The sequence below is a fragment of the Peromyscus californicus genome, unplaced genomic scaffold, assembly GCF_007827085.1.
Source record: "Peromyscus californicus insignis strain IS unplaced genomic scaffold, ASM782708v3 Scaffold_3__1_contigs__length_106647218, whole genome shotgun sequence".
NCBI lineage: Eukaryota > Metazoa > Chordata > Mammalia > Rodentia > Cricetidae > Peromyscus > Peromyscus californicus.
The window spans coordinates 101,125,476-101,152,404 of NW_026294551.1; the positions used below are offsets into that span (position 1 = coordinate 101,125,476).

Consider the following 26,929-nt stretch of genomic DNA (forward strand, 5'->3'; position numbering starts at 1 on the left):
GGAAATCAATATGGTGCTTTCTTAGAAAACTGGGAATCAATCTCCCCCAAGATCCAGCTATACCACTCTTGGGCATATACCCAAGAAATGCTCAACCACACCATAAGAGCACTTGTTCAGCTATGTTCATATCAGCATTGTTTGTAATAGCCAGAACATGGAAAGAACCCAGATGCCCTTCAACTGAAGAATGGATAAACAAAATGTGGTACATATACACAATGGAATACTACTCAGCAGAGAAAAACAATGGCATCATGAGGTTTGCAGACAAATGGATGGATCTAGAAAAAATCATCCTGAGTGAGGTAACCCAGACTCAGAAAGACAAACATGGTATGTACTCACTCATAGCAGGATACTAGACATGAAACAAGGATGACTTGTCTGCTACTCACATCACCAGGGAGGCTACCTGGAAAACAGGACCCCAAGAAAGACACAGGGATCGCCCAATGACAGAGAAATGGAATGAGATCTACATGAACAGCCTGGACATGAGTGGGGGTAATGAAAGGCGAGGGTTGAGGGAAAGAGAGCTTGGGGGAGTGGGAGATCCCAGCTGGATCAACAACAGAGAGGGAGAACAAGGAATAGGAGACCATGGTAAATGAAGACCACATGAGAATAGGAAGAAGCAAAGTGCTAGAGAGGCCCACAGAAATCCACAAAGATACCCACACAACAGACTGCTGGCAATGGTCGAGAGACAGCCCGAACTGACCTACTCTGGTGATGGGATGGCCAAACACCCTAATTGTTGTGCTAGAAACCTCATCCAACTACTGAGGGATCTGGATGCAGAGATCCATGACTAGGCCCCGGGTGGATCTCTGGGAGTCCAATTAGCGAGAATGAGGAGGGTTTATATGAGCGAGAATTGTTGAGACCAAGGTTGGATAAAGCACAGGGACAAATAGCCAAATGAATGGAAACACATGAACTATGAACCAATGGCTGAGGGGTCCCCACTGGATCAGGCCCTCCGAATGGGTGAGACAGTTGATTGGCTTGATCTCTTTGGGAGGCATCCAGGCAGTGGGACCAGATCTTGTGCTCATTGCATGAGTTGGCTGTTTGAAACCTGGGGCCTATGCAGGATTGTTTGGCTCGGCCTGGGAGGAGGGGACTAGACCTACCTGGACTGAGTCTACCAGGTTGACCTCAGTCTGTGGGGAAGGCTTTGCCCTGGAGGAGATGGGAATGGGGGGGGGGTTGGGGGGAAGGTGAGGGGGACGGGAGTGGGGAGAACAAGGGAATCCGTGGCTGATATGTAGAACTGAATTTCATTGCAAAATAAATTAAAATAAATTTAAAAAAAAAAAAAAAGAAGCCCATGTGGACATGAAGTCATAGGAGAGAGAGCCAGCTACAAGCCAAGGGAACCAGGAGCCCCCAGAAGCAGAAGCTGGAAGTGAGGAAGTATTCTCCACCAGAGACCCTGGAAGGAGCATGTCCCCATCATCATCTTGACTTTTGACTTCTGGCCTCTAGAACCAAGAGAATGCATTTCTAGTTGAGAAAGCCAGCATTCTGTCGCAGGTGCTTGTGGGTGCCCTCAGACATCACTGCAGTAGGGGGCAATGTCACTCTCCACCTACATTTCTTGTCTCTTGTTGTTTTGAGATAGAGCCTCAATATGTAGCCAAGAAGGGCTGCAAATTCATGATCCTCCTGCATCTGCCTCTCAGGTGCTGAGATGACAAGCCACGGTTTTGATCACAGGTGTGTCACAGTGCCCAGCACCTACCTGCAGTTCTCTACAGGTGGGGCTTGTCTGCCTTTGCAGTTGGGACAAGAGCTCCCTTTGAGATGCAGATGAAGTCTTACAATGTGTGCTAGATGATTTTACGCCTGAGCCAGCCCCACCAGTGGAAGACTCACTCCTCCAAAGGCTTATGAGACAAGACCATCTAAGGTTGACACTTAGATGCTGTGATCATTAGTACCTGATGAGTGGAAGCCTGTTTGTAATTTTGGCTGTTGGAAGAAAGGAGCCTGTTACTAAGACACAGATGGTCAAGAGCATACAGATTCTCTGCTCCTGCTCCTACACCTTATAATAAGCAGGTCTGACCTGTTTCAGCATTGTCCCCTTCTCAAGTCAAAAAGAGGGACAGGCCATTGTGGGTCAGACTCTGAATGCTGGCTCTACCTCGAGTAGGGTCCTTGTGCAGGTTGCTGCTTATTCCCAGCCCTAGTCCCTTCTGCAAAATGGAGAGGTTGCATATCCAGCAGAATGGAAAGGCAAAGAAGCAGTCGCAGATTTGAAGTTCCTATGTGGACTCAGTAAATAGTGATGGGAGACACACCCAAAGAATACAGAATCTGGGCTGGGACAGCGGCTCAGTCAGTAAAGTACATGACTTGCAAACAAGAGGACCTGAGTCCATCCTCAGAACCCAACAGCCTTATAATCGCAGTGCTGAGGAGTCAGAGACAGGCAGAGAGAACTTGGTGAGTTCTAAGCCAGTGAGAGACCCTGTCTCAAAAAACATGGTGGCCAGGGTTTTGAGGAAGAAAACCCAAGGTTGACCTCTGGCCTCCACACCCATGTGTACACACATGGGTACAAGCCTGCACACATGCAATTATGCTTAAAAATAAGAATATCAAATCTTCTAGGGAGTTCTGGCTTCTTTGAGTTTCTCAAGAGAAACCACACTGTGTATGGCTCTACTCTTAAGGAATACAGTTTCCTCTCTGGAGTGTTGGTCTTTTCCATCACAACGGAAGCAGAAATATTCTTGAAAATAGCAATAAAAATTTCAAAGAAGGAACAGACATGTTGAAATGAGAACTTGTACAAACTTTGCACTGCTTTTATATAACACTGGGCAATTAGAGGCACCCTGGCTGTGCGTTGTCGCAGAGATGGTCACCGCGTTACTGTATTTAAGTTGTGACTCAAAGCATTGGCTCTGGAGCAATACTTATGTACCCTAGAAACCCTGTTCCATCATTCCGTGCCTGTGTCTTCTGTTCCAGAATAGAAGGTGGAAATGATGGCAGCCATGGCCACAGTGTTGACAAAAGGTTTAAATAAGATTATGCTGATCAAGCCACCCAAACAGGACCTTCCCACAGGTCAATGCCCAATAAATGTTACCCGGTGGTAAGAAATACCTCACTTACTTCCCAAACAATTCAAAATACAATAAAAAGAGCTTCAGATGGGTGGATAAGGCGATTTGAGTCGAGCCCATTCGGATGTGGAACAGTATCGAGGCTTCAGGGAAGCCAGGGACCATTTACACTACACACTCTCACAATTGCTGAAGGACAATCACAGATTGAGCTGTGCATTTTCAAGTCATAGCCCAAGCACAAAGCCAACCATTATTAGTTGCAAGATACATGTTGTCCATAGAAAAAAGTCTGACTTAAATGGAAAACAAAACAAAACAAAACCAAGGCTGTTAATGGTACAGAATCTGAGAGATGACACAAAATGACATTCTCAGCAGACTGTTCTGCAAGATGGTTGTTAGCAAACTTCAAAAGTAACCATTTCACTTGTGTGTGTGTGTGTATGTGTGTGCGTGCATGCATGCGTGTGCACGTGCACAGGTATACATGGAGCCAGAGGACAGGCTCGGGAATTCCACCTAGCTCTTTTGGCCTGGGGCTCATCAAGTAGACTATCAAGGCTGGCTAGCCAGTGAGCCTCAGGGGTCCGCCTGTCTCCACCTCCCAGTGCATGCCACTATGCCCGGTTTTTTATGTGAGTTCTGGGGATGCGCTCAGTTCCTCACACTTGCAGGACAAGCACTGACTGAACTGTCTCCTCAGCCCTCCGTCAACACTTTTCTGCATTTTCCTTTAGTCTACTTTCTTCCTCTTCCTGTCCCTCTGTCTCCATCTCTGAGTTTACAGAACCGTGAATGTACTTCTTTCAGTGTCTCCCCCACCTCCAGTTTTCCTATTTTTAACACTTTTCATGGAGGGACTTGAAAATCTTTTAATATTGTTTTTTATGGAGTATAGCAAGAAGTCATTCCAAGGACAAAAAGAAGAAAGATGTCTCTGCTTTCTTGAGTTTTTATTAAGGAAAAACAACCCTAACCGTATGATGTGGTACCAATTATTTTTGAGCTGTATTTGCAGTGTGGGGGTGGATCTCAGAAACCAGGTCATTGTCGATCTGCTTTTCTCTGGAGATGACGCGATCCCATTTAGAACAGCTCACTGAGCGCTGATGTCTACGCCCGCTTTCGAACAGCTGAAAATGAACCACGCGTGCTTGATTCTGTCTGATAAAATATAGCAAATAAGCCCCACTCAGATGGTATCCTTGAAAGAACTTGCTTGGCATAGCAACCATCCTGACACCCCACATCTACCTTTCTGTCTTTCCTGTGTTGCTGGACCAGTTTCTTTAGAGAGTAGAAATAAGGATGCTGTGTTTTTTATCAGCTCTGAGGTCATCACATGATGAGTTACATAAGACATATATATTATACAGGACCATACAACTCCACTTACCAATCCTGCCTTGAACTCTAATCCTATCTATCCAACTCTCTAGCCAGGATTGCAAGTGGGAGGCGAGCCTGAGCCCTGTGCTTAATAATTCTACAATACAGTGATTCTGCTAAACAGCTCATTGTACCATCTGTTCATCTCTGTGATCTTCATGTTCTTCATCTTCTGAGGAGAATAAAGTGGTACCTAGCTCAGAGCACTGAGAGTTGTGTAGGGGTATGCCACTCACTCAGGGCTGCAGCTCATAAACTGTAACATCAGTAGGATGCAGGTGGCGTAAAGGTGACGGTGTTGGTCAAAGATACTGCCAGCTTAATGTATCCAGACCTAAAGTCACAATCCCCCACATCTCCAATCACCTTTGAGAACCGGTGTGAAAGACTAAAGATCAGTGCTCGCTTTGCAGTGAAGATGTTTCTGCCCTTGCGAGGATGTGAGATCACAGTTCAGTTTTTTTAACAGGCATATCATGAAGAAAAACCTGAGACTTAGGGGAATGACTCAGTATGCGCTGAACAAGCAAAGGACCTGAGTTCAATCCCCAGCGTTCAGTGTGATGGTGTGTCCTTGTAGCCTCAGTTCTGAGGAAGCACGGACAGGAGAATCTCTGGGGCTCACAGGCCAGTCCAATTAGCTGAATCAGCTGAGCAGGGGTGAGACCAGCTCTCAAAAACAAGAAGTATAGTACCTGAGGGGGGGGATGATGCCTGAGGATGCTCTCAGCCTCCACACGGGAGTGTACACAATGTGCACTTGCACACCTATGCACATGTACACACATCTGCACATATAATCTCACACCTGCAGGGAGGATCAACCTGAGCTTTGTAGATAAATGTTCATGCAAAAAGATGTACTTCTTTAATGCTTAAAAATTTTGTATCAAAGATATCACCGATGACGGTGGTGGTGCACGCCTTTAATCCCAGCACTTGGGAGGCAGAGGCAGGCGGATCTCTGTGAGTTCAGGTCCAGCCTGGGTTACAGAGTGACATCCAAGACAGGCACCAAAACTACACAGAGAAACCCTGTCTCCAAAAAACAAACAAACAAACAAACAAAAAGATATTGTCAACATAACTGAAATATAAAATTTAGCCCACAAAATGGAAGAACATATTTTCAAATCATGTGTGTGACAAGAGATTAATATATAAATATGCAAAAGATAAAGAGAACCCCTAAAACTCAATAACTAAAACACAGAAAAAGTGGGCAAATTACTTTTCAAAGAAGGTATACAAATGGCCAATGACCACTCAGCTCAACATCACTAATACTTATAAATACTCACGGCTACTAACAAGGAACAAACAGGCATTGGAAAGAAAGTAGGGAAACTGGGACTCGTGTATAAAATACCAGAACATCTTACAGATGAGGGAGAAAAGAAAAATGGATCCTCAAACATTTAAGAATGAAATTGTATATTTTAAGTAATTTTAAAATATTTTTGAGATTATAATATAATTATACCACTTCCCCTTCTTTTTCCTCCCTCCAAATCCTACCATTTACATTCTCATCACTTTCAAATTCATAGTTTTTTTCTTCAATTGTTGTTATACACACACACACACACACACACACACACACACACACACACACTGTTCAATTCTATTTAAACAAGAGGCTTGCAGTGGTCAAAATCATAAAGATAAGAAATAGGATGGTGGTTACCAGAGACAGAGGAGGGAGAACAGAATTTGTGTTTTCAGGACACTGAGTTTGAAACTTAGAAAGTGGAGAGTGAGCTTTAGCTGTCAACTTGATACAACACAGAATCACTTGAGAAGAGAGTTTCAATCAGGGGACCTGGCCTAAGAGCTTGTCGGTGGGGCCTGTCTTGATTGTTAATTTATGTATCAGGACCTAGCCTACAATGGGCAGCACCATTCCCTGGGCTGGTGGTCCTAGACTGTGTAAGAAAGTCAACTGAGTATAAGCCAGCCAGGAAAACAGTAAGCAGCATTTATCTATGACTTCTGCTTCAAATTCCTGTCACGACTTTCTTCAGTGATGTACTATGACCTGGAAGTATGAGCCAAATAAACCCTTTATTCCCCTAAGTTGCTTTTGGTTGGAGTGTTTGATCACAGCAACAGAACGAAACTAGAACAGTGGTCACGATACTTGTACCACATCTTGAATACATTTGACATCCCTGACCTTCTACACTGAAAACAACCAAGGTGGTAATTTTATGTTAACTTTGTCACAATAAAAAAAAATCAAAAAAAGAGATAATTCTCCCTTTAAAATAATTCTTCACTTTACTGCGTATAAAGGAGGACAATGAGATCAGTCTGTTTGCCTATGGTGTTGGGTTGGGAAGAAGTCAAATGGGAAACTGGAGAGCGGGGTATGAGGGCTGAAGCGGTGAGCTTCTCAGGAAATGTGTATGACTGCAGTGTTCCGCATTTCCATGAATGGAAATGTCATAAAGAAACTCATGACTTTGCAGGGATAATATATGCTAATAAAAATCGTAAATAAAAGAAGGGAAGGAGGGAGAGAGGTTAGACTTTTATATTAATGTACAAATAACTGCACATGAAAATCAACTAAAATAAAAAACACCAATTATCCTACTGTGTCTTAAACTAGAAGCTCTCTGGAGTCCTAGGGACCTGAAATCTGGTGTAGAAGCTTGCCAACCCTGGGTGAATGACACAGCATTTGTAAGTCTAGCTGTCTCTGCCCCATTCAGCTTCTGTCCTCTCTTCTAGAGCAGATGTTCTCAAAACCTGATTAGCATAAATCTCCTGAAGAGCTTGTTCCCAGACCCTTCCCATGGGGACTCTGCTTCATCTGGCTTGCTGGGTTCTTTCTGTTATTATCCCTGCTGACTTCAATTTAGGCTACTCTGATAGCTGGTTCTGATCATCAGCATAACTGGATTGAGATGTACCTAGGTTCATACGGGCGTGTCTATGAGCAGGTTTCCACACATGACTAGATCATCAGCACTCAGCCCTCATTAAGGATTTGAACAGGCTATTGTGAAACTACAGAAGGCAGGCTTTCCTGGAGGAAGTATGTCATCCTTGCCTGTTTCTACTCTACTCTGTCCTGTCTTCCAGGATGTGGGCAGCTCTTCCACACCCTACTTGCATGAGAGTGCGAGCTCTTAAATTCTAGTCCAAACAATTATTGAGTCCCCAGATTGTTTCTGTAGGCATCTGGTCATACAATCAGAGCTTTATTTAAAGAAGCTTGGTCTATAAACCTGGGGTTACTAACAGCTCTTCCTCCATATCCCATCTCTGAGGTCATTCTGATCTCAGCATTTACACATCAAATCTATTTTTTTCTGCGCCTTTACTTGATAACATCTTGAGTTTCGTTTATTACAAATCCAAATATACAGAAAAACATACTTTTAAAGTCTTTCTCCCTCTCTGCTTTTCTTCTAGCCTTGATTCGTTCTAAAGATAGGCATTTGGTTTGTCTACTGTTTATAAACCTGTCTCAATCCAATGTGTTTATGAGACTCCTTTAAAGTAGCTGTTCTGAAATCCTCTCATCCCTCAGAACCACTAGCACCTGGTAGAGGATGCTCATCAAAATGAAGATTCTCCATGGATACACAGAAAGCCACACAAGACCCAGGAATCTGCATTTTAACAAGTTAGCATGTGATTCATGTTGTTTTGGCTTATCAACAAGGCTTGGAAACACTAGAATTAGAATTCTTTTCCTTAATCTTTCCTGATTTTTATGTGATCTGTCTGAATTCTGATGTGGTTGATGCAGATAAAAGAATCTCAGGGCTATTTCAGAGACCAAAGTAGCCAGCACCTTTGCTTTTGAGATGGAGAAAGTGAGACTAAGAGATGGCATGACTTGTTCAAAGCCATGGCTGGATGAAGAGCCAGAACTCAAACAGGGCACTGAACCTAACCTGAAGCTACTAGGTGTGCAAAGCCGTCTCAGGAAACAACAGCCAGTACTTCCTGGCCGTGCTTATGGAACTTGTTTCCTATTCTGGAGATGCTACTGAGACCCGTATAGCCAGGGACAGGAGCCAATAGTTGAGCTCCACACTCAGGGTGTTCTAAGTAGTGTCTGTTGGACTACAGGGTGCTCAGGGTGATACAAAGGAAATGCCATAAATCTCAGCAATTCAAGGATAGATTGGGAATCTATCTTCCAGAGAGATGAAGCTTTCCTGAGATGTTGTACATGGTAAGGCAGAACAGTGACTCATCACCATCATCATCATCATCATCATCATCATCATCATCATCAGACACTAATATATTTAATAATAACAAAATTTAAGAACCAAGATGTGAAAGGAAGGAAAAAGGCCTCTAACTGTGGCAGAGTTGATGTTTAAAAGACAGAAGTGGGAGTGTGTGGATATAGACACAAAAGATGCACATGGGGTTTCTGGACAGTTCTGGAACAGCAGGGCATTATCTGAGGGTTTGGAGTCAGCTCTCATAAAATAACCCAAGAAAAATCCTAAATAATTGAAAGTGCAATATCTTCAACAGGATCAAAAAATAAACTGATTAAAAAACATTCTTTTCAAAAAAAGAATTACTGATGATTCTTAGTTACATAGAAAAAGATGTTCAAATTCATTGATAATGAAAATGTCCAAATTAAAATATATGTTGATGCAAACTTTACTTAGTAGGAACTGTTTAGAAGGTCAACTGGGAACTGTGTTGGTAACAACCTTGGAGAAACAGACTCTCTTTTATGGGGCAAATATACATTTCCTTTGAAAGGAAATTTGTCAACATCTGTCAAAGTTACAATTATATGTAGTCTTTGACCAACTATTTCAATAAATTAATGTTATATTACATGAAACGTGTCGGGGTAGTCCCCATTGCACTATCATTTGCAATAGCAAAATATTGGAGACAACCTAAGTTTCTATCAACCGGGCATTGGATAAATACAGCATGGTTCATTTACAAATGAAAGCCTATGCAGGACACAGAACAATCTGAATCCACCAGGGGGTAGTAATGGAGCAAATGTACTGGGGTACTGCAGAGGGAGGGTATAAGGCAAATGAAGAGCAGCATGGAAGGAGAATCTAAGTGTTCACTTTTTTTCACGTATTTTCTTTGTTTGGGGTGATGATACCGGGGAGTAAACCTAGCTCCTTTATGCTCCACCACTGAACTATATCCCAGCCCTCTTTTTATGTTTCATTTGGAGACAGGGTATCACTAAGTTGCCAAGGGTGGTCTTGAACTCATTTTGTAAGATGGACAGACCTGAATTTATGTTCTTGCATACAGATTCTTGCATAGCTGCAATGATAGGACAGCAAAATCAGGCCCAGGTACTATGTTTTTGTTTTGTGGTGGTGATCATGCTTAATTTTTGGACAATACAGATGTCTTGTCTATTCAAACCTTATTCAGATAATTAACCATGTCGTCTTTTAAGAACACATGTTGTTTTCTGGCAGCATTAACCCCACTGAGCCCAAATCTCCAGGAGGCAGCCCTAATGTGCTCTCATCTCTAACGACCTACCACCTGTCACCTGAAGAATAACTCGGATCCCTTTAGCTCTTGCTTCTACTCTGAAGAACCAGCCCAAAGCAGCCCTTACACAGGGAGTTTCCACAGCAAAGCACCATCTGCCCGAGCTTTCCAAGATGGATGTCATAATTATTATATGGTTTTCAGGAAACAATTTGTACAATTTATAGCATTGGCTGGTTTCTGCTTCTACAATCCCTTTTTTGTATCACATACTTTTAAAAAATGAAAGAAAATAACCCATTTTGAGCTCTGGGTGACAAATGGATGACAAGGAGCCAGACAGCTCTCAACCATGTCATCCACACTGTGTTCATGGTCTGTCTGAAGCAATGATGTAGATATTTGGGGAAAGAACCCATAGACCCACACCATGCCTGAGCTTGAAAGTCATAAAAAAAGAAAAAAAATTTTATGGTATCTGCTAAAGTTGAATATATACACACTCCATGCCCCAGCAATTCCATTATCAAAGGTATACAGGAAGGAGCATGTGCAAAAGAAGGCACACACGAGGGTCTCTTTAGAACAGTATCCAAATACTCCAAACAGGGCAGTCCTCACACATTCACCAAGACTGACAGGGATAAACTTGTGAAGTGTGCCAACCATGAAAATCTGTACAGCAATGAGAAACGAGACCTAGGATTCAGTGCAACAGTCTCACAATGAGAGTGCTGTGGTAAAGAAGACAGACAGAATACTGGAACAAACGAGATGATGTTATTTAGAGGTTGTAAGAGTAGGAATGAACCTTCAGCTTTGGAGGTGACAGGCTTGGTGGAAGACACTACTGAGGACGACCACTGCTGGGGACCACTAACCAACGTGAGTGAGTAGAGAGCCATCAATTTATTTAATATCAGACTTCTGTGTTTTTGTTGTGCATTTAAAAACTTTAAAAACATCATTTCAAACTGGAACAAGCCATGTGTGAGTCTGGGGTGAGTCATGGATTAACCTCTGAAGAAATGTTCTTCCTGTCTGGGCTAACATACCAAAGTCCAAACACAGGGCTGGGGGGTGGGGGTGGGGGAAATGCCCTCAGACGAAATTCCTGAAGAACTGTGCATCAATCTGGGTTTAGACTGACAGTGTAGACGGGCTTCTTAGGCCCCCGAAAGGTAAGAAGAAGAGGAAGCAGCTGCTGAGGTGTGGGGAGATTGCTGCTGTAGTCATGTGTCAGGTTCAGAAACCCCAGACGGCTGAAATCCCCATCAAAGCTAATTTTCTAGATAATCAAAACTTCTCTCATTATACAACTCCTTCATTTAAAATGAAATCATTTTAATGGAATCCTTCTAAATTGTATTTCACACATCCCTGACTTTCTGAAGATCCACAAATGGAGTTTAACCTTTGCAACAAATGACAGCAATAACAATAAACACCATCTTATGCCAGGTGCTACCCAAACTGCTCTCTCTAACACTTCCGTCCATCTTATTTGCCACATAATTCTAGTGAATTAGGTCCTATGATTATTCCCACTTTAAGTATGAGGCTCAAGATGCTTAAATAAAGGTCATAAACACAAAAAAATCACAGACTCAATAGTAGGGAAAGGCAGTGACTGTCTCTGACTGTGGTATTTTTACTTCTCTTATGTATGGGGGCTTGGGGAGGGGTGCGTTCATGTGTGTCACATACACGTGGCAGCCATAGGTCAGTGTCAGATTCTTCCTCAAGTGTTCTCCAGCTTACTTGGTGAGCCTGGGCCTCTCACTGGCCTGGAGCCCACTGACTGGATGAGTCTGGCTAGCCAGAGACCCTCCTGTCTCCACCATCACCACTCACTCCTGCACTGGGATTTCAAGTCAATACTACCACACCTGTCTTTGTTTTACACATCGGTTCTTGTGGATCAAACCCAGGCATTCACGTTTGTGTGGTAAATACTCTAACCTGCTGAACTGCCTCCCCAGACCACACTACCTTTTCTGTGTGTCTGTGTATGCACTTGTGTGTGCAGATGCCCTTGCCTGTGAGTGCATGTGTGAACTCCAGAGGAATCTTCTGTTGCACTGTACGTGATTCATTGAAAAGGGGTCTCTTACTGAACCTAGAGTCCGATGCTTTGTCATGATTGGCTGGCCTGAAGCCCAGGGAATCCACCTGTCTCCACTCCCAGGCTGTACATTGTCACTTAGCCTTTGTCATATGGGGGTTGTGATGGCTATTCTTGGTTGTCAACTTGACTACATCTGGACGCGATTGGGCACACCTGTGAGGGATTCTTTCTCTCTTCCTTCCTTCCTTCCTTCCTTCCTTCCTTCCTTCCTTCCTTCCTTCCTTCCTTCCTTCTCTCTCTCTCTCTCTCTCTCTCTCTCTCTCTCTCTCTCTCTCTCTCTCTCTCTCTCTCTTTCTTTCTTTTTCCAAGACAGGGTTTCAGAGTTTCTCTGTGTAGCTTTGGAGCCTGTCCTGGAACTTACTCTGTAGACCCTTGAACTCACAGAGATCTGTCTACCTCTGCCTCCCAAGTGCTGAGATTAAATGTGTGTCACCACCGCCCTGGCTGAGGGTTCTTTCCTTAATGAAATAATTTGAAGTAGGAAGACCCACTTTTAATCTAGCTCTTTTGAGCTGGGAAGATCCACATTTAATCGGGGCCACACCTTCTGCTGGCAGCCTAAATAAAGATATGAAGAAGGAAACTTGCTCTCTGCCTGCTTGCCTTCTCTGGCAAGTCTATTCACTGGCATTAGAGCCTATTGCTTTTGGATTCTGGTGTATACTGAAGATCAGATGAGACATTCAGCCTTGTGAACTGAGAAACTACTGGATTCTTGGACTTCCCATTGGTAAATAGACATTGCTGAACTAGCTGGACCACAGCCTATAAGCCATTCTAATAAATTCCTTTTATACTACATATACATATACATATATAGTCATTACATTATATATAGTATATGATATATATCATATACATAGCCATTCTATCAGTTCTGTTTCTCTAGGAAACCCTGAGAACACAGATGTTGATACCAGAAGTAGTTCTAGAGTAACAGAAGTGTAAGGATGAATTTTCTAAGTATCGAGCATAGGCTTTCCAATTTGCCAACATCTCCAGTTACTGAAGCCTCTCCTAGAAGCTCAGAGAGTTCTGAAAGCCCATGTACAAACCATTTTAAAACTTAAGGAGACAAATGCCTTTGATTACCCTTATTCACTGGCTGTAAGAGGCAAATGATTTGGTGACTCTGCAGAAAATGAAAAACTTTTGACAGTTTGTGAAAAAATAAAGAAAATGATGCTGCTTGTTGGTTGCTCCTAGCATCTCTGGATAAATTGACAAAGAATAGGAATGAACTTGGGGATAAAATTAACCAACTCCTGGCATCTCAATACAGTGAAGAACAACAATGAACTTGGTGATAAAATTGACCTGCTCCAGTCATAAACAGTCTAAAAGTTCCTAAGTGTGCCCTGGAAGAGAATCTTCTCTCCAGCAGCAACACAGCTCAAGTTGTGGAAAATCAAACCAAAGCCCTCATTATAAGGTTGGCTGAATTACAGCAAAAATTCAAGTCCCAGCTCTGTAGGGTGTTGGCAGGTAAAATTAGGGCAGTAATTGGGACCCTGTAACTTGGAATGGGGATGTGTGGGAGGACCCTATGGAAGCTAAGCACTTTGAACCCTCAGATTCTCAAGGGCTTATCTCACCTGAGAAGGCAGTCTCTCCACCCTCAACAGAAGATGTACTAAAAATCCCACCTCTTAGCCGGGCGGTGGTGGCGCACGCCTTTAATCCCAGCACTCGGGAGGCAGAGGCAGGCGGATCTCTGTGAGTTCGAGGCCAGCCTGGGCTACAACGCGAGATCCAGGAAAGGCGCAAAGCTACACAGAGAAACCCTGTCTCGAAAAACCAAAAAAAAAAAAAAAATATCCCACCTCTTAAAATATTGTCCTTTCTACCTTTGACTGACGAAATCAATCCTTCATTGTCTGCTAAAGCAGAAGTGACTTTCTCTGAAGGAAATGCCAGGCAAGACAAGACCGATGTCCCTCAGAACCACCAATAGTTTCCTCCAGACCTATAACCAGACTGAAGACAAAAGCAGGCTCTTAGGGGAGGTAGAAAGTGCAGTCCATGGGGAGGTGTGCTACACTACTCAAGAGCTTAATGAGTTTGCTAATTCATTCAAGCAGAAGTCTGGTGAATATGTGTGGGAATGGATTTCAAGGCTGTGGGATAATGGTGGAAGGAACATAAAATTGGATCAGGTTGAGTTTATTGACATGGGTCCACTGAGTGGAGATTCTGAGTTTAATATGGAAGTCTGAACAGTTAAGAAAGGTGTCAACAGTTTGTTTGGATGGTTTGTTGAAGCATTTGTCAAAAGATGGCCTACTGAAAAGGAGTTGGAGATGCTTGCTATCCCTTGGCTGAGTGTTGATGGAGGGATTTTTTAAGACTCAGGGAAATTGTAATGCTAGAGTGGATGTGCTGTGTAAAACCACAAGGGGAAGGCCCAGCCTTCACTAATTCTATAAGATGAAAATGGTGAGGGGACACCAGCACATTTCAAGAGCCTTTTGTCGCCCCTTTCCTTGTGCCAGACCTTAAGGCTGGAGATGTTGCTGCTCAGTTGGATGAATTAAATGCAATGGGTTTAGTTGGGTCCTGAGGTAGAGGGGCCAGGTGACAGCACTGAGTCACCAAAGGCAAGGTGACCCTGGTTATCATAATGGCATCATAGGCAAAGCAATGTTCATAATGGTCTGACCTGTAATGGTCAGCACAGACAAAGTGATTGTATGGTGGCATGACTTGTATGGACTTTGGTACTGGCTAATCCAGTGGTTCTCAACCTTCCTCATGCTGTGACTCCTTAATACAGTTCCTCATGTTGTGGTGACCCCCAACCACAAAATTATTTTTGTTGCTACTTCATAACTGTAATTTTGTTACTACTATGAATCATAATGCAAATATCTGATATGCATATGGTCTTAGGTGACCTCTGTGAAAGGGTCATTTGACCCCCAAAGGGGTTGCGACCCACAGGTTGAGAGCTACTGGGCTAATCAATCATGCTGTTTCTAGGCATGAAATAGATAAGAAGACTACTAAATTTTTGTTTGATCTGCAGAAGTGGAAAAATTCTCAAACAAATGAAAGAAAGGCTATATTGGATTATGGCAAAAGGGAATCACAGTCCATGAATCAATTTCAAGACTTGAGCCAGTTTGCAAACCCAGAACCTCTTGAATGCAGGGGTAGCCAGGTTCTCTTGAGGAAGGAACTTGATAAAATACCTAAAATTTTACTGTTAGCCTTTCTCCAGTCCTTCCCTAGAAGGACCTTGGCCTTTCACAAGGGTAACTGTACACTGGGGGAAAGGAAACAACAGACTTCCTGGGGTCTGTTAGACACAGGTTCTGAACTGGCACTGATTCTGAGGGATCCCAAGAAACATTGTGGCCCTCCAATTAAAGTAGGGGCTTATGGAGTTCAGACGATTAATGGAGTTTGGGCAGAAGTCCAACTCACAGTAGGTCCAGTGGGTTCTCCAAATCACCCTGTGGTTATTTCCCCAGGCCCAAAATGTATAATTGTGATAGATATATTTAGAAGTTGGCAGAATTCTGATACTGGTCCGCTGATCTATGGAGTGAGGGCTATTATGTTTGGAGTGGAACCTGGAACATGAGAAGGTTCTTCAACAGGTCCAGGCTGCTGTGCAGGCTGCTCTACTACTTGGACCATATGATCCAGCAGACCCTATGGTACTTGTGGTGTCAATGGCAGATAGGGATGCTGTTTGCAAGCCCCTATAGGTAAATCACAGAAGAGACCTTTGGGATTTCAGAGCAAGGCTCTACCATCATCTCAGACAACTATTCTCCCTTTGAAAGACAGCTCTTGGGCTGGTATTGGGCCTTAAAGGAAACTGAATGATTGACCATGGGCCACCAAGTTACCATGTGACCCAAGCTGCTTACATGAGCTGGGTGTTATCTGACTCACCAAGTTATAAAATAGGACATGCACAGCAGCAATCTGTTATCAAATGGAAGTGGTATATACGAGATCGGGCCCAAGCAGGTCCTGAAGGCACGAGCAAGCGACATGAAGAAGTTGCCTAAATGCCTATTGTTTCTACTACTGTGACAATGCCGTTTGCTGCCAAACATGCACCTGTATCCTCGTGGGGTGTTCCCTGTGATTGGTTGACTAAGGAAAAGAAGACTAGGGCCTGGTTTACTGATGGTTCTGCACGTTATGAAGGCACCACCCAGAAATGCAGCCTTATACAATCCCTTTCTGGGACAACCCCGAAAGAGTCCAGTAAGGTGAAATCTTCACAGCAGGCAGAACTTCAGGTACTACACATGGCCAGTTTGTTTGGAAGAGAAATGGCAGATGTGTGATTGTTCACTTGTTGGGGAATATTGTTTTAAGCTGTGTTACTTTTGTTTATGTTGCATTTGTTTAACTCTGTGAAGCTGTGTTACTGTGCCTGTCTAAAACACCTGATGGTCTAATAAAGAACTGAATGGCCAATAGCAAGGCAGGAGAAAGGATAGGTGGGGCTGCCAGGCAGAGAGAATAAATAGAAGGAGAAATCTGGGAAGAGAGGAAAAGAGATGGAGGAGTGAAGAAAAAGAAGGAACCAGAAAAGGAGGAGGACTCCAGGGGCCAGCCATCCAGCTACAAGCAAGCCATAGAGTAAGAGTAGGATTTACAGAAGTAAGAGAATGGGAAAAGCCCAGAGGCAAAAGGCAGACAGGATACGTTAAGTAAAACTGGCAAGCAACTAGCCAAATGAAGGCTGGACATTTATAAGTAAGAATAAGCCTCCATGTGTAATTTATTTGGAAGCTGGGTGGCAGGCCCCCCAAAAGAGAAAAAACAACCAACAGCATTCACTGATACATGGGCTTCAGCCAATGGATTAGTCAGGGACTTAGAAAGAGAATGATTGTAAAATTGGTGAGAAAGACATCTGGGGAAGAAGAATGTGGATAGATCTCTGCAATGGGCAAAGGATGTGAAGATAACTGTGTCTCATGTAAATGTTCATCGAAAAGTGACCAGCAGAGGAAGAGTTCAGTAATCAAGTGGATAGGATGACCCATTCTGTGAACAGGCACCCTCTTTTCCCAGCCATGCCTGTCATTGCCCATTGGGCCCACAAACAAAGTGGCCATGGTGGCAGAGATGGGGTTATACATGAGCTCCTCAATACAGACTTCTACTCACCAAGACTGCTCTGACTACAACTGCTGCTGAGTGCTAGATCTGCCAACAACAGAGACCAATACTGAGCCCCAGGTAAGGCACCATCCCCCTGGGTGACCAGACAGCAATCTGGTGGCAGGTTGACTATATTAGACCACTTCCTCTATGGAAAGGACAACACTTTGTCCTTACTGGAGTAGAAACTTATTTTGGTTATGGATTTACCTTATCAGAATGTCATGTTTCTGACAAAACCACTATCTTTGGACTTACAGAATGCCTTATCCACCATCATAGAACTCCACACAGTGTTGCTTCTGACCAAGGAACTCACATTACAGCCAGAGAAGTGTGACAATGGGTCCATGATCATGGAATGCACTGGTCCTACCATATTCCCTACATCCTGAAGCATCTGGCCTGATAGAAAGATTAAATGGCCCTTTGAATACAGAGTGAAAGAGCCAATTAGGCAGCAGCAGCCTGGAGGGCTGGAGCAGTGTTTTCCAAAAGGCAGTATGTAGATGTATCCAACCTTCTTATTAAATAATAAACACAGAACCAATGCAAAGAAGAAAGAGCTAAGAGCTAAAACCTTACCCTTCCTCCTGCGGTGGTCCTACCTCTCCGAACCAGAACTACCCCTGTGTTAAAGTCTTTATATAGAGTTCCTGTCCTGCCTTCTCATTGGTTGTAAACCCAACCACATGACCGCCTCCTCACAGCCTGTCTGTATAGGCCTCCAGGTTTTCCATGATTGGTATTAAGATTAAAAGCATGTGTATCCAATAATGGCTGTATCCCTGAACACACAGAGACTTACCCAGCTCTGCCTACCAAGTGCTGGAATTACAAGCGTATGCTACCACTGCCCTGCTTTCCTATGGCTTGCTAATAGCTCTGACCCCCAGGCAACTTTATTTATTAACATACAAATAATATTTTAATACAAATAAAATATCACCATAGCAGTATATGTCTTGAATCAGCATCCAATATATGGTACAGTTTTTCCCATAGCCAGGATCCATGGGTCCAGGAAGCATGGGGTGGGAAAGCGTATAGTTCTATTCACTATCACTCCTGGTGACCCACTGGTAAAACTGCTTCCTGTTTCTGAAACCTTAAGTTCTGTTGGCCTAGAAGTTTTGGTTTCAGAGCAGGGAGCACTCCTGCCAGCAGACAGAACAAACATTCCATTGAAGTGAAAGCTCAGATTTCCCCCTGGTCACTTTGGGCTTCTAATGCCCTTAAACCAACGGCTAAAAAAGGAGTAAGTGGTTCATAGTTCATGTGTTTCCATTCATTTGGCTATTTGTCCCTGTGCTTTATCCAACCTTGGTCTCAACAATTCTCGCTCATATAAACCCTCCTCATTCTCGCTAATTGGAGATGGGAATGGGGGGGGGGTTGGGGGGAAGGTGAGGGGGACGGGAGGGCGGAGAACAAGGGAATCCGTGGCTGATATGTAGAACTGAATTGTATTGCAAAATAAATAAAAAAAAAATTAAAAAAATAAAAAAAAAAAAAGGAATAAGTGTTAGGAGGGGTGATTGGTCTAGGTTACCATGGGGAAATTGGATTTCCTCTCCACAGTGGAGGTAAGAAGGATTATGTCTGGAGTGCAGGAGATCCTTTAGGGCATCTCTTGGTGCTACCATGACCTGTGATAAAGTCAACAGGAAACTATAACAGTCTAATCCAGGCAGGATGACAAAGGGCACAGACCCATGAGGAATGAAGGTGTGTGTTACTCATCCAGGAAAAGAGCCAAGACCTGCTGTGGTGATTGTTGAGGGTGGAGGAAATGCAGAATGGGTAGTAGAGGAAGGTGTTATAATGTGACCAGTTGCAGAAATGATGATTATAATTGACACGAATATTTCTGTCATATTTTGTTAAGAATGTGTTTTTACAGATATTTGTTTTCTTTCCTCAATTAATTTATCATGCAATATAACATCAATTAAGAGAGTATCAGGGATTATTATATTTGAGTTTCAGATACTAAAAGAATGTCCCTTAAGGGACATTGCCACCTATTCTAAAATTTATAATGTGTTTACAGTTGTACAAGTGATAGTTATATTATGTTAGGTGTAATTATGACAGAGTTATTTTCATTTGTAAATGAAAGCATAATATAAGGAGATATGATTGTGTATCAGGTTGACAAGGTGGGGATTTGTGATGGCTGTTCTCAGTTGTCAACTTGACTACATTTGGAAATAACTAAAACCTAAATGGTTGGATATACTTTCGAGGTTTTTATTTCTCAATTAAATCATTTTAAGTGGGAGGACCCACTTTGAATCCAGATCTTTTGAGGTGGAAAGATGCATCTTTAATCTGGGCCACACTTTGTGCTGATACATACATACATATATATATATATATATATCTCACGCATGGATGGAAGATCAGCTGAGAAATCCAACCTCATGAACTGAACAACTACTGTATTCTTGGACATTCCATTGGTAGACAGACATTGTTGGACTAGTTGAACAACATCCTGTAAGCCATTCTAATAAATCCCCTTTATATATATACATACCCACATATGTGTATATATATATACATACATTACACATACACACACAAACACATACATATTCATTCCATCAGTTATGTTCCTCTAGAGACCCCTGACTAATAAAGCTCTATTCTACCATGTCAATGGGTAGACCAGAACACTGGCTGTGTCTCTAGAAAGGATTTGAGTTCTTATCTCTTTCTTTTCTCCTTCACCATTTTGTTCAGTGTGTCTAGAATGAAATTTAGGACTTCTGCACTCCAGACACAGACTTTGCTCTGAACCTCACCGCCAGCCACCTTCATCAATATTGTACTGTCAAGCTGTTACCAGTATCCTACCCTCCCCAAATAATCTAATAGAAATCTAGTTTTACTTCTTTAAGCTCTCAACCTTTTTAGGTCTTTCTACTTGGCTAAAATATCCCATGGAGTTGGACGAACTTCTTTTATCAGCTTACAGAACCCCTGGGCTTTTCAAGTTTCCACACTTTGTGGGTTGTCTTAACAGGCAGCCCATGATGCTCATCAGATTAACACAAACACTCCTCTACTGGCAGCCATCTAGCCTGCGGTAGCTCTCCAAAAAATAGGCAGTCTCACAGATAAGCACTGTGACATGCAGAGTCTGCTGCTGTCACCTTTAAGCATTGATGCCTGCAGAGAAGAAGAAAGCATTGTCCTTACCCTGTTTTCAAGCTGACCAAGGCGTCCTCCACTCCCCTCTGGTTGAATTTGGTCATGTACTGATGCATATAGGGGTAGTTGTTACGGATATTCCTCTCTGTGCTCCCATTGGGTACTGTCCCAAATCGGAAAGGCGGGGAATAGTCATGAGGTCGCTGAAACTGGAGGGGGAGTTGGGGGAAGGGAAGATGAAAGGAAGAGCGAGAAGAAACCAGAGAGTGAGCATTCATGCAGTGACAGAGGTTGAGCATGTAGAAGTACAGAGCAGTAAGAAGGTCCTTTTCAGCTTGCTTTGTGCTTAATCCCATCTCCTGTGGGCCTGCGATCCCCAGGAAGGTGAAGACAGCATCTAGCTTGTGTTTTCTGAACTGTTCCCCAGAACCAAACATGGACCTTGGTCTGTTGCTCAATGAATTTCTGCTGAGGTTAGCTCTCCTGTTCCATTAAGGAGACTAGCATCATGCTAGACACACAGTTGGCACCAAGATATGCTGAAGGAGTTAAGGGTCTGCTTTATCCAAATTCACTTACCTGTTTTATGATGAAGATTTTCCTTTCTGTGATTCCTGCCAGTCATATCTTGCTTTCATCTCCAGAAAATGGCTGTATGCTATCACTCATTCATCCTCCACTCTCTCAGTCATTTGTACAGGCAGTATTTGTGGAATCCTAACAGTTGCCAGCTGCTGTGACTGGCTCATGACAGACCCAGGGAAAGCCTATGAGCTGAAGCCTCCACTAACTCTACTTCCTGGTATCCTCAGGCTTGCATGAAGTTTCCTATGCTCCATGATTGTTTCTTGACTGACTGGCTAGTACTACCTGCCCACAGCTTGTGTGCGTGTATGTGTGTGTTCATGTGTGTGTGGGGGGGATGCTCATGTGTGTTGGCAGGGTAGAAGCCAACCTTAGATATTCCTCAAGAGAAATCTATCCTGTGTTTTGAGACAGGTTCACTGAATCTGGAACTCTCCAAATGGTCTAGTCTGGATGGTGTTCTGGGAGATGAACCCGGGTCCTCATGCCTACAAGGCACTTGGCTGACTGAGCCGTCACTCCAGCCCCACGTTCACAGATTTAAAACATTTTATTAATACAACATTAATTATATGCAACTATAGGTTTTGTTAGAGCTTTTTATGTACATATATAATGTACTTAGATCATGTTTCAGGATATCCAAACCAATTAGAAGTCAGCTGATGTAGCCTGAATCCTAGAAATACAATTGATCCTAGAGGCAGCAGAGGCAGGGCCCATGCAGTAGGGACCACATCAGCAATTCTCTCATAGGGTCACTGTGAAGACTGAATAGCATAACATTTGGCAAATTGCTGCAATGGAGAAAGCACTGGAAACTAATGCTTTAGTATTTTTTTGTTCATTGTGGGCAAAAACAATAGCCCAAGCTGCATTTTATACAGACTGTGAGCTATGAAACTAGAAGGTTATAGTCATAACAACCGTGTTGTCAGTTTACTTTGTAATAACTGACATTTCCCCAGGACTTACGTGGGGATAGCAGTGTGCCCCAACCTTCTGAAAACACTGGTCATGTACCCTCACAGCCCCTCAGATATGAGGCTAATCTTATGGCTCCATTTTGCATGTGAAGAAACTGAGGCTTGGATTATATGACCGTGTAAATGCTGGGCATGGTGTGCACACCTGTATTAGAACACTCAGGCTGAGGCAGGAAGGTTACAAGTTCAAGGCCAACCTGGGCCACACATCAAGACATTATCTCAAAAATAAATGAAATGTAGACAAGGACCTGGAGATGCTGAAGGGTAAGAGTGCCCAGCAAACCTGTGCCAGTGTGAGGGTCACAGCCCAGGGGATCTCTCCAAGTGGCAGACCCACATGCTTTCCACAAAACTAAGAACTGTCAGAGAAAGTGTCCAAGTTTACTCAAGAGGCGCTAGCCCTGCCTCCAGAACTCACACTTCTTTTCACCATCAACTAAAAGTTCCAGTTGAAAATCATTTTCTCTAAATGAGTCATACTGCTGCAGAATTGGCAGCTGTAACTGGATCTGGGAGAAGGGGCCATGCTGTGTCTACACTAGAGCCTCCTGCCTGGGTGCACCTTGCATTGTGAGAAAGTGTGTGTGTACATGTGATATGTCATGCATGTGCATATTACATGTGTGTATGTGTGTGGGTATGTGTATATACAAGGAGATATATGTATGTATGTGTGTGCATGAATGTGCATGCATAATGTGTGTGTGCACAGGCATGTGTGTATGTGTATGTTGAATGTATATGTGTGCATACATGCACATGTGTGTATATAGGTGTGCATGTGTATGTGCATGGATGTGTGTGTGCATGTGTGTGTGTGCGTGCAGCATAAGGCTCTGTGCACAGCAACCTTGCTCATCACCAGAAGAGAAAGCGCAAGCTCAGACTGCCTTGCAGAGCAGCTGCAGGCTCTGGGGGAACAGGACTCACAGCACTGCTCATAAATCTAGTTGTTGTAACAGCTATTCCCCATCTCCAGGGACACGAGGAGAGGGTCTGTTTGACTAAAAGCCTTCCGCTTCACTCTGCAAGTGTGCAGGGATGCAGCACTAAGATGCACTTTCTCCCTCTGCCTCTGATTTGCGTAGAGACAGACAAATCTGAAGTCTCTGTGATGGTCCCATGTCCTCAGACTTCAGTAACAGCCCCCACAGCCAGGCCCAACACCCAGAGACCTCCCTCACTAGATCAAAGGCTGTCAAATTTTCAAACAATGATTCACTGTACACTTTTCACTGCTGCCTGTACACACACGCGCACAACTTAGAGGTGCTCGTGCTTTCTACACATGACACACTGAAGTCACAATGTTGTGGCCTTTTCTCTGGATTGTAAAGTATATTCATATATTTTAAAATTGAAATAAAATGTACAGAACATGTGATTTAAGACATTTAAGTGTGCCTTTCACTGCCATTAAACATGCTCCCTTTGTACGACCATCACTACCATCTGTCCACAGAGAAGGTCCTTGTTTGAGGGTTCCAAACCCTTACATCAATTCTGCGGCTCACTGAAGAGTCCTGACCCTCAGTCTGAAAAGTTAGGGTCACGAGTGGCTCATCTTTCTCAACTAGATCTACCCTGTAGACGTCCCATGTTTCCTACTGGAATGATTCCTGGTGAGAGACCTCCTCCCAGCCAGGGTCCCACACAAGCAGAATGGAGCAGGTGTGGCTTCAGTGAAGGCAGCGGTGGCTCCTGTGTAGTGGGAGCACAGAGGAATGGCACCACAGGTCCAGATCAGGAAAGCCCCCCCCACACACACTGCAACTTAGGAACTGGGTTGTTTGGAGCAGTCCACGAAGCTCACTGAGCCTGCTTCTCTTATCTATACATTATGCATCGCTTTGGAAATCAGTTATACCATGCTTGAAATGGCATGTAATTCAATTGCTTCATGCAGATCCTATTACATGTGCCATAGTGATCACATGTGTGTTGTTCTTGGTAACTGTCATCACTGAGCATAGCTTTAGCCGGTCGCCTTCCAGCGTGGAGAACAGAGAACTGGTTCCTAATTTTCTTTCTTCTATATTCAGTGTGAGGACAGGTCTGAAGGTCATTTAAGTGAATAAGCCATGGCATGCATTTATGATGAAGGAGATAGACACAGAGCTAAGAAATACAATTTCAAAATAAATTCAGCAATTAACCAGTGCATTTCTTCACCCTGTATCCTTATGAAGGCAAAACTACAGACTTGGGGAAGATGTGTCTCACATGTCTCTAAACTGGAAATACCTAGTAGCCAGGGCCTCTAGTCCTAGCATGGTCTTCAGAGGGTGAATCATGTGTGTACAGGTGCACACACATGTGAGTGTAGTGCATGCTGAGGTCAGAGGGTAACGTCCAGTGTGGTTCTTCAGGACCCATCCACCATTTTTTTGAGACAGAATCTCCACTAGCCTGGAACTCTCCAAGCAGGCCAGTGAGAACCAAGGACCAGTCAGATGCCTGCTCCCCAGCACTGGGATAAGAAGCTTGTGCCACCACACCTGCCCTTTTTGACACAGGTTCGGAGGATTGAATTCAGGTCCTACTGCACTTCAAGACATGCCCTTTAATGGCTGAGCTATCTCTGTAGCACATGCCACATGTTTTGTGATGGGAGACCAAACAGACTTGGCCTTCAGCAAAGATTCCCTGCCTAGACTGTGACACCTACCCCTGCCCAGCAAGGCTCCATGACTCTGAGAAGGGACACAGCTCCACTACCTGGGAAGCCCCTAAAACCCTGCAGGGGTAGTTGCAGGAGTCCAACTCCATACACTAACTTCCCAGGCTCCAGAAGTGCAATGGTGGTTTGAACAAGGCAGTAATGAAGACAAAGAAGGAGGAGGAGGAAGGAGGAGGCAGTGCAAAGAGGAAGTGGGAAGGAGGAAATAGGGCATCAGCAGCAGCCCACACGTGGTAAGGAGCTTATCCCTAATCCTCAGATCCACTTTACAGAACAGAATTAGCATATTCTTTTGTTCATGCATTAAGGCCTGAGGATACTGAGACATGAGAAGCCTTACGCCCGTCAGAGGTCAAGGTCGAGTTTGACCCCCACAAGGTACTCTTCCTCTCTCTGTGTACAGTAGTAACAGATTGATTCAGTACAGATTTACATTTTGCAAACTTCCCTAATGTTGCTGCCTTTAATCTTCTAGAAGCATTTAGATTATTTACTTGGAAATTTTCTGTTTATCGAATTACATCAAACATTTAATTAAAGGTGCCATCAGTTTGCGTTTGGTGCTCTGAGCATCGGAGCTGAGCTGGGTCCCACGGGGATACAGCATCTACTACTGGGTTCTTCCAAACCAGAGGTCAGCCATGCGATTGGTGCTTTAAGTTAGTCTTTTTGCAAGTGGTCATATTATTTAGACTCCAAACTACAATCCAACGGATTTCTTTCTCTTTGTCTTTAAAAATAGCAACAAGGGCTTGGGGAAATGGCTGGGTGGGTAAGGTGTCTGCTGCATAAACTTGAGGACCTGAGTTTGGATTTCCATAAAAAGTGAGCATGGCAGCATACACTTATAACCCGAGGACTGGGGAGGGAAAGGGGGATAGAAATAAGGGGACCCCAGGGGCTTTCTGATCAGCCAGTCTACTGCAAAAAGTGGGCTCCTGGTTTAGTAAGAGGTCTTGTTTCAAAAGCATATATGGAGAATGACTGGGGAAGACAATTGGCATTGACCTCTGACCTCTACATGTACCCACAGGAGCATGACAGAAAGCAAAATAGTTTGTCAACTGATTTTGTGGAAAACCTTCCCATTCAGGGCAGAGTTCTGAACTGCCTCTCCCGATCACTTCCTCTAGGGATTGCATCTTTGACCCTATCATATAATGGAGTCATTGAACAGTACTTTGGTTGTTTTTTTTGTTGTTGTTGTTGTTTTTTGGTTTTTCGAGACAGGGTTTCTCTGTGTAATTTTGGTGCCTGTCCTGGATCTCGTGCTGTAGACCAGGCTGGCCTTGAACTCACAGAGATCCGCCTGGCTCTACCTCCTGAGTGCTGGGATTAAAGGCGTGCACCACCACTGCCCGGCCTGTAAAAGACGTCAAGGGGCATAAAGTTGTCATAGTTTTCATTAACTTGACATAAACCTAGACAAGCCTAGGAAGAGTGAATCTCAATTGAGGAATTTCTTCCATCAGATTTGTCTGTGGGAATGTCTGAGGAGCCTTTTCTTAATTGCTAATCAATGAAGGGGGGGTCCAGCTTACCCTGCACAGGTGGTTCTGTTTATAAGGTTACATGAACCTAGAAGCAACCACTAAGCAACACTCCCCCACGGCCTCCGCTTCAGTTCTTACCTCCAGGTTCCTGCCTTCAGCTCCCGTCCTGGCTTCCCCTGGTAATGGCTATGTTGTTTTTGGTCAGTGTTTTGCCATGACAACAGAAAGCTAATTAGGACAAAGGCACATGCACAGTTCCAGCATCCTTTGACCTTCTCCAAAAGGGTGAACCCTAGATTCACAGAGAAGAACCAGCAGGCAGTGAGGTCACATGATGTGGCTAGTCCTGGTGGAAAGGAAATGGAGATCTAACTTTTCTGCCTCTAGATGCAATACCTTGGTGGCCTGTGGATGCCCCTTGTTTCAGATGACAATGACTTAATAATGACAGACTCCAGTGAAAAGCAAACAGGGAGCAGGGAGTTAAAGGGGGCAGGAAGCTGGCCAAGGGTCTGTCTGGTGGTCTGACAGAGGCCAAGTCTGTATCTCTGTGAGATTCTGTGGCTAGTCTGAAGAGTCCACATGCCTCCATTTGTCCATCTGAAGAGTGGGGGAGCACCTGGGCTTTGTACGGCTCATATTGATTACAGGTGACCTCAATTCTACCATTGCAGCGCCGAAGACCTTTGCTATGAGCCTTTATCAGCAAAGCATGCAGAGAGCAGGTAAAGTGCTAGGGATACAGATCTGGAGAGGTTCCAGTGGACTCAAGTGAGGGTACACATGTCTAACATAGCATACATGAATTTATGCATTTG

General features: G+C 43.7%; 1 protein-coding gene across 1 annotated transcript in view; it reads right to left on the minus strand.

Annotated features, from left to right (window-relative positions):
* Grin2a (glutamate ionotropic receptor NMDA type subunit 2A) overlaps positions 1 to 26,929 on the minus strand; it is a 445,644-nt gene that overhangs the window by 61,708 nt on the left and 357,007 nt on the right. The window contains exon 11 of the mRNA XM_052759440.1: positions 20,413 to 20,573. Within this exon, the coding sequence (XP_052615400.1) occupies positions 20,413 to 20,573 (161 nt within the window). The remainder of the gene's footprint in view (positions 1 to 20,412; positions 20,574 to 26,929) is intronic.